Source organism: Oncorhynchus mykiss, chromosome 2 (genome assembly GCF_057628025.1).
Source record: "Oncorhynchus mykiss isolate SJ-2025 chromosome 2, ASM5762802v1, whole genome shotgun sequence".
In the NCBI taxonomy this organism is placed as follows: Eukaryota; Metazoa; Chordata; class Actinopteri; order Salmoniformes; family Salmonidae; genus Oncorhynchus; species Oncorhynchus mykiss.
In genome coordinates this window covers 73,359,868-73,372,962 of record NC_143023.1, presented here as the reverse complement: position 1 = coordinate 73,372,962, position 13,095 = coordinate 73,359,868, and the positions used below count along the sequence as shown (strand labels likewise).

The 13,095-nt window shown below is 41.8% G+C and overlaps 1 protein-coding gene across 1 annotated transcript; it reads right to left on the bottom strand.

Moving 5' to 3' along the window:
* Positions 1-7,555: 7,555 nt before the first annotated feature.
* Positions 7,556-12,468, bottom strand: LOC110495840 (sodium/nucleoside cotransporter 1-like; the record flags this gene model as incomplete). Its single annotated transcript, XM_090215390.1, is given in 11 exon segments — positions 7,556-7,745; positions 7,747-7,800; positions 7,930-7,952; positions 7,954-8,061; positions 8,567-8,692; positions 10,719-10,799; positions 10,939-11,019; positions 11,112-11,186; positions 11,597-11,710; positions 12,010-12,148; positions 12,254-12,468. Coding segments are annotated over 11 exon segments (1,137 nt in total), but the record flags the coding sequence as incomplete, so codon positions are not given.
* Between the last annotated feature and the right edge of the window lie 627 nt (positions 12,469-13,095).

The window sequence follows — 13,095 nt, the reverse complement described above, 5'->3', positions numbered from 1 at the left end:
TGGGATTGATTTATTGATAGACCATTTAAAATAAATATTAGATTAGAGGCATTCTGTTTACTTTGGAAACCAAATAATTCACTTTGTCCATTCAGCAAAAATAAATAACAGATATGATTTTAGACTTAGGCCTAACCATGTAATAACATCCAATATGCAATGGTTGATTAGACATAGCTGACTTTGTTAGGGTTATATTCTTACTAAAGAGTCAATACAGTATAGTGGATTATCCTAGAAGGTCTATCTGGTAAACACTCCACCCTATCCTCTATATTATTATGTCGTAAGTAGAAAAACAGAAGACCTAGCCCTTTTTTCTCCAGTACAACCATAACATACATTTTACATGTCTCATAAAAGTGCTATTTGAAAAAATATGACACATTTAAAAAGCTTTAGACAAATATGTACTTAAAAATGTCATCTAAAAGATTGCCTATTTTTTCAAGTCACAAACGCAGTGCTGTTTGCTTCTGTAAACAAGATGCCAGTGTGGCACAATACAAATTCTGTTATGTTGGTTTGTATGGACAGTGTAGACAAAGATTTTTATAACTTAACCCAAGATAGACCATAGCCTGTCCTTTCTTAGTCCACTCTGTACGTAACAGATTCTAGTTTTGTGAACAGAAAACTGTATTGAGATCAAATGTTTCATTAATCAGAAAATGTGCATAATGTTGGTCAAAATCCATCTCTCTCCATCTCCTACCACTGCTGGCCACTAGGCTTCCTCTCATCACCATATTTTGTAGTGAGTGGATACGCCAACCGGATGATTCACACTTATACATCCGGTGAAATATCTGGCTCATTGTTCTGTGCTATAACTGCAGTCCAGATTATATATGCTATTGGCTTCAATAGTGAGTGAGTGAGTGAGTGAGTGAGTGAGTGAGTGAGTGAGTGAGTGCATTTTTTAAATGTTTACATTTTTTATTTCACCTTTATTTAACCAGGTAGGCTAGTTGAGAACAAGTTCTCATTTACAACTACGACCTGGCCAAGATAAAGCATAGCAGTGTGAACAGACAACAACACAAAGTTACACATTGAGTAAACAATAAACATGTCAATAACACAGTAGAAAAAATAAAAAAAGAGTCTATATATACATTTTGTGCAAAAGGCATGAGGAGGTAGGCGAATAATTACAATTTAGCAGACTAACACTGGAGTGATAAATTATCAAATGGTAATGTACAGGTAGAGATATTGGTGTGCAAAAGAGAGATCACAAAGAGATTAGGCTATAAAGTAACATCACAAAATATGTGGTTATCTCACCTAGCTATCTTTATTTTATTTGAATTCAACTTTATTTAACTAGGCAAGTCAGTTAAGAAAAAAAAACGTATTTACAATGAAGGCCTACCCCGGCCAAACCCTGCGCCACTCGGGAGCCCTTAAGATGAATGCTCTAACTGTAAGTCGCTCTGGATAAAAGTGTCTGTTAAATGACTAAAATGTAAGATACACTTACAGAGCATCAAAGAAACTTCCATAGTACACAGGTCAATACAAAGGTCTTACACATATGGAGGAATGTACATGTGTTGTCAGGGGTTCACATAGGGGTCATGATGAGGGCTGTACCAAATGTTTTATGTATTATAATAATAGATTATGCTTATGTTGTATTAAGAGAAGGAGAGGGGTTATAAGACCCCTCCCTCCTTACATTTACAGGGTCCTAGACTACAGATTAACAATATACAGTATATATAAAGTGGGGCAAAAAAGTATTTAGTCAGCCACCAATTGTGCAAGTTCTCCCACTTAAAAAGATGAGAGAGGCCTGTAATTTTCATCATAGGTACACTTCAACTATGACAGACAAAATGAGAAAAAAAATCCAGAAAATCACATTGTAGGATTTTTTATGAATTTATTTGCAAATTATGGTGGAAAATAAGTATTTGGTCACCTACAAACAAGCAAGATTTCTGGCTCTCACAAACCTGTAACTTCTTCTTTAAGAGGCTCCTCTGTCCTCCACTCGTTACCTGCATTAATGGCACCTGTTTGAACTTGTTATCAGTATAAAAGACACCTGTCCACAACCTCAAACAGTCACACTCCAAACTCCACTATGGCCAAGACCAAAGAAAGAGGTAGTTGTTTGGGCTAAATTATAGGTGGGCTATGTACAGTTCCAGTAATCTGTGAGCTGCTCTGACAGCTGGTGCTTAAAGCTAGTGAGGGAGATAAGTGTTTCCAGTTCCAGAGATTTTTGTAGTTCGTTCCAGTCATTGGCAGCAAAGAACTGGAAGGAGAGGCAGCCAAAGAAAGAATTGGCTTTGGGGGTGACCAGAGAGATATACCTGCTGGAGCGCATGCTACAGGTGGGTGATGCTATGGTGACCAGCGAGCTGAGATAAGGGGGGACTTTACCTAGCAGGGTCTTGTAGATGACATGGAGCCAGTGGGTTTGGAGACGGGTATGAAGCGAGGGCCAGCCAACGAGAGCGTACAGGTCGCAATGGTGGGTAGTATATGGGGCTGTGGTGACAAAACGGATGGCACTGTGATAGACTGCATCCAATTTGTTGAGTATGGTATTGGAGGCTATTTTGTAAATGACATCGCCGAAGTCGAGGATTGGTAGGATGATCAGTTTTACAAGGGTATTTTTGGCAGCATGAGTGAAGGATGCTTTTTTTGCGAAATAGGAAGCCAATTCTAGATTTAACTTTGGATTGGAGATGTTTGATGTGGGTCTGGAAGGAGAGTTTACAGTCTAACCAGACACCTAGGTATTTGTATTGTCCACATATTCTAAGTCAGAGCCATCCAAAGTAGTGATGTTGGACAGGTCGGGAGGGTGCAGGCAGCGATCGGTTGAAGAGCATGCATTTAGTTTTACTTGTATTTGAGAGCAATTGGAGGCCACGGAAGGAGAGTTGTATGGCATTGAAGATTGCCTGGAGGGTTGTTAACACAGTGTCCAAAGAAGGGCCAGAAGTATAGAGGTGGATCAGAGACTCACCAGCAGCAAGAGCGACATCATTGATGTATACAGAGAAGAGAGTCGGTGCAAGAATTGAACCCTGTGGCACCCCCATAGAGACTGCCAGAGGTCCAGACAACAGACCCTCCGATTTGGCACACTGAACTCTATCAGAGAAGTAGTTGGTGAACCAGGCGAGGCAATCATTTGAGAAACCAAGGCTGTCGAGTCTGCCGATGAGGATGTGGTGATTGACAGAGTCGAAAGACTTGGCTAGATCAATGAATACGGCTGCACAGTAATGTTTCTTACTGATGGCGGTTAAGATATCGTTTAGGACCTTGAGCGTGGCTGGGGTGCACCCATGACCAGCTCTGAAACCAGATTGCATAGCAGAGAGGGTATGGTGAGATTCGAAATGGTCGGTAATCTGTTTGTTGACTTGGCTTTCGAAGACCTTAGAAAGGCAGGGTAGGATAGATATACTGTAGGTATAGATATCTTATAAAGAAACATTTTGAGACATGTGTGACTGAGACAAAACTCTGCAGGGGAGTGTAAGAGATAAGAGACAAGTCAGACATTCCATAATTAATCAACTTGTGGAGTGGACATTTACTGCCTAGGCCTTAGAAAACACTGGAACTATCGTATCTCTCTTGCAAGTTTATATAGCTGTGTATGCATGAGCTTGGTCTGATGAGTAGAATGTAACGACGTATGCAGTGACATCACTAGGGATGGACTTCGGATTTAATAAAATAACTTGGGACCTTTTCTATTTTGCAGAACTTACTCAGGAACATGCGTAATATGCACCTCTTGTCAACTTCTGTCTGCAATTGCATTAATAAAGTATTTTGAATGATTTCATTAAAGCTATTGTCATAATGCTAATTTCACCAATGAGCCAATGATTGACAAGGAACAAGGAACGAACCCCAGATATTCTAATCTGAATTATTTTACACATTTCGATGATTTGGACATTTTACCAAGGAACAATGAAATAATTATCTTATCTTATTTTGTGATGTGCACAATTATTCAGCCATGCATCACACGCTGTTAAATAAAAAAAATGCCAAAGCATGTCCATCACTCATCACGAAGTACTGGGTTAGTCATCAAATCAAATCAAATCAAATTTTATTTGTCACATACACATGGTTAGCAGATGTTAATGCGAGTGTAGCGAAATGCTTGTGCTTCTAGTTCCGACAATGCAGTAATAACAAGTAATCTAACTAACAATTCCAAAACTACTGTCTTGTACACAGTGTAAGGGGATAAAGAATATGTACATAAGGATATATGAATGAGTGATGGTACAGAGCAGCATAGGCAAGATACAGTAGATGGTATCGGGTACAGTATGTACAAATGAGATGAGTATGTAAACAAAGTGGCATAGTATAGTATAAAGTGGCTAGTGATACATGTATTACATAAGGATACCGTCGATGATATAGAGTACAGTATATACGTATGCATATGAGATGAATAATGTAGGGTAAGTAACATTTATATAAGGTAGCATTGTTTAAAGTGGCTAGTGATATATTTACATCATTTCCCATCAATTCCCATTATTAAAGTGGCTGGAGTTGAGTCAGTGTCAGTGTGTTGGCAGCAGCCACTCAGTGTTAGTGGTGGCTGTTTAACAGTCTGATGGCCTTGAGATAGAAGCTGTTTTTCAGTCTCTCGGTCCCAGCTTTGATGCACCTGTACTGACCTCGCCTTCTGGATGATAGCGGGGTGAACAGGCAGTGGCTCGGGTGGTTGATGTCCTTGATGATCTTTATGGCCTTCCTGTGACATCGGGTGGTGTAGGTGTCCTGGAGGGCAGGTAGTTTGCCCCCGGTGATGCGTTGTGCAGACCTCACTACCCTCTGGAGAGCCTTACGGTTGAGGGCGGTGCAGTTGCCATACCAGGCGGTGATACAGCCCGCCAGGATGCTCTCGATTGTGCATCTGTAGAAGTTTGTGAGTGCTTTTGGTGACAAGCCGAATTTCTTCAGCCTCCTGAGGTTGAAGAGGCGCTGCTGCGCCTTCTTCACGATGCTGTCTGTGTGAGTGGACCAATTCAGTTTGTCTGTGATGTGTATGCCGAGGAACTTAAAACTTGCTACCCTCTCCACTACTGTTCCATCGATGTGGATAGGGGGGTGTTCCCTCTGCTGTTTCCTGAAGTCCACAATCATCTCCTTAGTTTTGTTGACGTTGAGTGTGAGGTTATTTTCCTGACACCACACTCCGAGGGCCCTCACCTCCTCCCTGTAGGCCGTCTCATCGTTGTTGGTAATCAAGCCTACCACTGTTGTGTCGTCCGCAAACTTGATGATTGAGTTGGAGGCGTGCGTGGCCACGCAGTCGTGGGTGAACAGGGAGTACAGGAGAGGGCTCAGAACGCACCCTTGTGGGGCCCCAGTGTTGAGGATCAGCGGGGAGGAGATGTTGTTGCCTACCCTCACCACCTGGGGGCGGCCCGTCAGGAAGTCCAGTACCCAGTTGCACAGGGCGGGGTCGAGACCCAGGGTCTCGAGCTTGATGACGAGCTTGGAGGGTACTATGGTGTTGAATGCCGAGCTGTAGTCGATGAACAGCATTCTCACATAGGTATTCCTCTTGTCCAGATGGGTTAGGGCAGTGTGCAGTGTGGTTGAGATTGCATCGTCTGTGGACCTATTTGGGCGGTAAGCAAATTGGAGTGGGTCTAGGGTGTCAGGTAGGGTGGAGGTGATATGGTCCTTGACTAGTCTCTCAAAGCACTTCATGATGACGGATGTGAGTGCTACGGGGCGGTAGTCATTTAGCTCAGTTACCTTAGCTTTCTTGGGAACAGGAACAATGGTGGCCCTCTTGAAGCATGTGGGAACAGCAGACTGGTATAGGGATTGATTGAATATGTCCGTAAACACACCGGCCAGCTGGTCTGCGCATGCTCTGAGGGCGCGGCTGGGGATGCCATCTGGGCCTGCAGCCTTGCGAGGGTTAACACGTTTAAATGTCTTACTCACCTCGGCTGCAGTGAAGGAGAGACCGCATGTTTTCGTTGCAGGCCGTGTCAGTGGCACTGTATTGTCCTCAAAGCGGGCAAAAAAGTTATTTAGTCTGCCTGGGAGCAAGACATCCTGGTCCGTGACTGGGCTGGATTTCTTCCTGTAGTCCGTGATTGACTGTAGACCCTGCCACATGCCTCTTGTGTCTGAGCCGTTGAATTGAGATTGTACTTTGTCTCTGTACTGGCGCTTAGCTTGTTTGATAGCCTTGCGGAGGGAATAGCTGCACTGTTTGTATTCGGTCATGTTACCAGACACCTTGCCCTGATTAAAAGCAGTGGTTCGCGCTTTCAGTTTCACACGAATGCTGCCATCAATCCACGGTTTCTGGTTAGGGAATGTTTTAATCGTTGCTATGGGAACGACATCTTCAACGCACGTTCTAATGAACTCGCACACCGAATCAGCGTATTCGTCAATGTTGTTATCTGACGCAATACGAAACATCTCCCAGTCCACGTGATGGAAGCAGTCTTGGAGTGTGGAGTCAGCTTGGTCGGACCAGCGTTGGACAGACCTCAGCGTGGGAGCCTCTTGTTTTAGTTTCTGTCTGTAGGCAGGGATCAACAAAATGGAGTCGTGGTCAGCTTTTCCGAAAGGGGGGCGGGGCAGGGCCTTATATGCGTCGCGGAAGTTAGAGTAACAATGGTCCAAGGTCTTTCCTCCCCTGGTTGCGCAATCGATATGCTGATAAAATTTGGGGAGTCTTGTTTTCAGATTAGCCTTGTTAAAATCCCCAGCTACAATGAATGCAGCCTCCGGATAAATTGTTTCCAGTTTGCAGAGAGTTAAATAAAGTTCGTTCAGAGCCATCGATGTGTCTGCTTGGGGGGGGATATATACGGCTGTGATTATAATCGAAGAGAATTCTCTTGGTAGATAATGCGGTCTACATTTGATTGTGAGGAATTCTAAATCAGGTGAACAGAAGGATTTGAGTTCCTGTATGTTTCTTTCATCACACCATGTCACGTTGGCCATGAGGCATACGCCCCCTCCCCTCTTCTTACCAGAAAGATGTTTGTTTCTGTCTGCGCGATGTGTGGAGAAACCCGTTGGCTGCACCGCTTCGGATAGCGTCTCTCCAGTGAGCCATGTTTCAGTGAAGCAAAGGACGTTACAGTCTCTGATGTCCCTCTGGAATGCTACCCTTGCTCGGATTTCATCAACCTTGTTGTCAAGAGACTGGACATTGGCAAGAAGAATGCTAGGGAGTGGTGCGCGCTGTGCCCGTCTCCGGAGTCTGACCAGAAGACCGCCTCGTTTCCCTCTCTTTCGGAGTCGTTTTTTTGGGTCGCTGCATAGGATCCACTCCGTTGTCCTGTTTGTAAGGCAGAACACAGGATCCGCGTCGCGAAAAACATATTCTTGGTCGTACTGATGGTGAGTTGATGCTGATCTTATATTCAGTAGTTCTTCTCGACTGTATGTAATGAAACCTAAGATGACCTGGGGTACTAATGTAAGAAATAACACGTAAAAAAACAAAAAACTGCATAGTTTCCTAGGAACGCGAAGCGAGGCGGCCATCTCTGTCGGCGCCGGAAGTATCACATCACAGTCATGGATGTCAAGTCAAGACAGAAGGATCTTTGAATGTGAAATGGGATTAAGGTATGTGGAGCTGCCTGGAGCATACCTCAAATGTGATAGAGGGAAATCCCACCAGGCCTCCCAGCCAGCCAAGAGATGCATAGATGAATGCCAGTATCGCAAGGAATGCTATCAAGGCCTATTGATGTAGATGCTCCACTGCTAGCTGCTTCCAAAATGTTCTGTTCATCACTGGGGAGTTAAGACAGCCCAATATGAACCACAGAAAGTCTATTATATATACAACAAAATGCAGGGGAATATAAAAAATCAGTAAATGGCAAACACATACACACAAACACAAAACACAAAAACACATACCCACAAGCCACTTTGATATTTTCCCTCTGATGTAAATTTGCTCTCTTCTGTCTCCGGATAGGACAGCTTGGAGATTGCCAAGGCACATGGGGCAGCCATTACAGAGGCAGATATCATAGAGGATGCATCAATCTGTGGGGCATTGAGCAATCTCAATCTCACATAACGATGAAGATCAGTTACATTAGAATTAACTGAGACAAAAGACGAAAAACTGGGTACTGTAACGATATTCGTCTTCCTCTGATGAGGAGTATGAAGGATCGAACATATATGCATTGTGGTACGTGTCCATGTTGATCATTTATTAACTTCGAACACCAAAAACTAAATAACAAGGAGAATGAACGAAAACTAAACAGTTCTGTCTGGTGAAGACACAGAGACAGAAAACAATCACCCACAACTAAAATGGGGAAAACAGGCTACCTAAGTATGATTCTCAATCAGAGACAACGAATGACACCTGCCTCTGATTGAGAACCATACCAGGCCAAACACATAAATACTGCCTAGAAAAAAGAACATAGACTACCCACCCCAACTCACGCCCTGACCAAACTAACACAAAGACATAATAAAGGAACTAAGGTCAGAACGTGACAGGTGCATTGGAGGGATGGCTCTTTGGTCTTACCCCAAATGAGATGAATGCACCCATCACACTTCCTGCAATGGTAACAAAGCCTCCAACCATGACAGCATGCACTTCAGATTTGGTCATGTCCATCAAATAGGGGCGAATCTGCAATGGCGCTTCAGTCTGATGAAGAAAACATTATAAAGAGGAATGCTTTAATAAATAATTCTACACAGCAAGTGGATAGAATCAGCTAAACCTAACCAAGTTGATTTAATGTTTAACGGATGCCCCGCTTCACATTATTTTTAATTAATGATTGGAACTATTAATTTGAATCGATTAATTTACAAAATAATTTGACGAAATGAACGATTACCATACAAATATTTTTAAACGGCTGAAGCAAGCACACACATTTTCTACAGGAAATTTACCTTTTTTAGTTTAGCCCTATTTATCTTACCTTAGAAGTGTTTAATTGAATTGCAATGTCCCATAAATTGAATGCCCAAATCAACTTGAAGTATCTACAAAACAAGTTTTGCAGCAACATAATCCAAAACAAAGGCTAGCTAAATATTTTATACCTAAAATGACTGTTCGCAATAAACAAATGAATAATTTGATTCACATGATTTTAGCAGTCATGGTGGACTGAATTATGTGAATCAAATTAATAATTTGTTGAACTGAGTTACAGTTCATATAAGGAAATCAGTCAATTGAAATACATTTGTTAGGCCCTAATTAGTTAAGAACAAATTCTTATTTACAATGACGGCCTGGGAACAGTGGGTTAACTGCCTTATTCAGGTGAGAACGACAGATTTTTACCTTTTACCTTGTCAGTTACTGGCCCAATACTCCAATCCCTAGGCTACCTGCTGCCCCGATATTGGTGGGAACTGGAACACACTGTTGTACATGTCGATCCAGAGCATCCCTAACATGCTAAATGGGTGATGTCTGGTGAGTATGCAGGCTATGGAATAACTGGGACATTTTCAGCTTCCAGGAATTGTGTTCAGATCCTTGTGACATGGGAATGTGTATTATCATGCTGAAACATGAGGTGAAGGAGGCGGATGAGTTGTACGACATTGGGCTTCAGAATCTCGTCACAGTATCTCTGTGCATTCAAATTGCCATTGGTAAAATCAAATTGTGTTCGTTGTCCGTAGCTTATGCCAGACCATATCATAACCCCACCGCCACCATGGGGCACTCTGTTCACAACGTTGACATCAGCAAACCGCTTGCCAACACGACGCCGTCTGCCATTTGCCCGGTACAGTTGAAACCGGGATTCATCTGTGAAGAGCACACTTTCTCCAGCGTGCCAGTGGCTATCGAAAATGAGGATTTGACCAAGAAAGTTAGTTGCGATGCAAGACCCTGGTGAGGATGGCAAGCCCGCAGATGAGCTTCCCTGAGATGGTTTCTGACAGTTGGTGCAGAAATTCTTTGGTTGTGCAAACCCACAGTTTCATCAACTATCTGGGTGGCTGGTGTCAGACAATCTCGCAGGGGAAGAAGCCAGGTGTGGAGGTCCTGGGCTGGCGTGGTTACACGTGCTCTGCGGTTGTGAGGCCGGTTGGACATACTTTCAAATTCTCTAAAACGACCTTGTTCGAGAAAATAACATTACATTCTCTGTCAACAGCTCTGGTAGACATTCCTGCAGTCAGTATGCCAATTGCACGCTCCCTCAAAACTTGAGACATCCGTGGCATTGTGATGTGAGAAAGAAAAATACATTTTAGAGTGGCCTTTTATTGTCCACAGCACAATGTGCTAAATCCCCTTGAGTTCTCGAGGGATAATTAGGGGGTTACCCTGACCAGGACTCAAACTGTGGTCCCTGTGACTGTCATTCCAAAACCCTTATTTAAATGGCTCAAATCTCTTGGTAAGGTCACTAGGTGTTTTACTAAGGTTGTTTAGTATTTTTACAAATTGTATTGTATTTTGTCATATTTAATTTTTTTTCGCTCGCCTCACTTTTCAAAAAATGTAATCTGTTAAACAGTAAATCAACTTTGTATGTCCTAATCCTCATCAATATTACTTTGTAAGACATTGTGAAGTGTAAACATCACTTAGTGTAATTACTACAATGGTGTTATCTTCAGTATATGTATCCTCCAATAATTCTTATATTGAAGTAGGAAGTGAAATACCATCGACTACAAACAGGCAAATGTACCTGTCCAACAAATATGTTGCCTGCAACACTTAAGGTCTCAGTGGGTGAGGTTCCCATCGTTATCTGCATTACCCATGCGATCTGAAAGGGGAAAAACACATGGCTTCTTGTTAACATAAATCATACAGTACACACACAAACCTAGAGCCATATGTATATGACTGTGCCCAAACATAACACAGAAGCTTCATTTTGGGCTTAATGTTTGAAGGTCTCTTACCTTAATGATGAGCCATTGCATTATTCCAAGGAAATAAAGAACTGACATCACACTGCTGAAGAATATCACAATGGGCAAAGCCTGGAGAAGGAACAGGAACATATATTGATCAATCCTGGATTCATTATCAAATAAATGTTTCTAGTACATCTACTGAACTATTGCTCACTGACCTGAAATGCAAAGATGTCGGATACTAGTGGTCCAAAAACAAATGATGACCCGTGTTTTGTGTAGTTCAAGAATATCTGAAAACGAGGGAAAAGATTATTATCTTCTCATTTGTATTCATGTCAACAATGAGAATCATAGTTTGTCATTCCATGCAACTAGCTACAATTGTTACTTACATAATACTGTCTCATATCAATGGTTAAGACAAAATAGCAGTTTTAGATAAGAGAGTCTGTAGATTAGAGAGTCTGCCAGGTCACAGTTGTAAATGAGAACTTGTTCTCAACTGGCCTACCTGGTTAAATAAAGGTAAAATAAAAAAATAAAAAATAAAAAGTGGTTGTAAATAGCTCCATGGGCAATCTATGAGATTTCACTGTGCCTCATAAAAGAGGAACCTCCCAGATACAAGGACAATTTCCAGGTAGTTAAGGTTTACTACTTTAAGATAAGGAGATAAGGAGCAGTTCAGCAACAAGGATACCTGCACTTGCTCTCCAAGCCATTGGAAGGCTGTGAGTCCTGGCTCTGTCCTTATGACAAACAGTCCGATACAGAATTGTAAACCAAGACCCCAAAAAACTGACCTCCATGCCACCTGAAACAGAGACAAACAAACACACTTGACATACTCTTCAAACAATGTTTGGATATGTATTATCGTTTAACAAGTGATTCTCCATAAATTGGTGAGTCAATGGAAGGAATTACTAGGCGTAACTGGTAAAAGACATACAAGGCCAAAGGAAGTCCACAGCAAATTCAAAGTCTAAAGAAAACAGTCATAGATAAGTGGTTATAACCAATCATGTGTTATTAAAGGTAGACATGCAGGAAAGCCTCGCCACTCTCATCCTGTGATGGGATCGGAGCGATCTGCTGTGATGTTAAGCTTACCTCTGTCCTGTGGGCTGAGAAGATGAAAATGACTAGAATGAACAAGTAGACCCCTCCAAATGAGATAAGCTGCTCTGGTCGCTTGCTTGTGTCCACAACGAGCCAAGTCACTAGCAGGACCAGCACCACAACGAAAACTCTAAAGAACCCACAACAGACTCTCAGTCAACAGAGGAAAATACACTCACCAAATTAATTCATTTTCTCAGACCATTTAAAGTGTCCATATTAAATAGCTTCTTACCCTATTATCCATCCCGGGAAATTGTTGAAGCATCTTTGAGCTGGTATGAAACATTTGGTTATGCTATCTCCATGGTATGTCTTCACAAGGTCATAGGCTTTGGAGACAACTGCCAAACTGGTGAGGACCACAAGGGCAATGGCCCTCTCAAAGTCCAATATGCATGCTGTGATGAAGTATGCCACATAGCCTGTGATATAGAAACAAAGGTAATATCAAAAGAGCATCACATTGTTGTGATGAGAAATTGTCAGGGGACTGATTCTTTGAACATTCACTTTCATAGGATAATTCATAGGATAATTCATAGGATAATTCATAGGATAATTCATAGTATAATTCATAGGATAACTCATAGGATAATTCATAGGATAATTCATAGGATAATAGTCTGTGTGACGAATGCTATGTTGCAAAATACTGTGTCGGGACATATACACTGCCTCTCTTGAGAAATCTTGTCATAAATTAACAGACAAGTTCAAGAGAAGCTTTAATCAGTTTCTCAGACAATCCTTGACGTAGGCATGCACGTGGCAAGTGTTGGGATTGATTTATTGATAGACCATTTAAAATAAATATTAGATTAGAGGCATTCTGTTTACTTTGGAAACCAAATAATTCACTTTGCCCATTCAGCAAAAATAAATAACAGATATGATTTTAGACTTAGGCCTAACCATGTAATAACATCCAATATGCAATGGTTGATTAGACATAGCTGACTTTGTTAGGGTTAAATTCCTACTAAAGAGTCAATACAGTATAGTGGATTATCCTAGAAGGTCTATCTGGTAAACACTCCACCCTATCCTCTATATTATTATGTCGTAAGTAGAAAA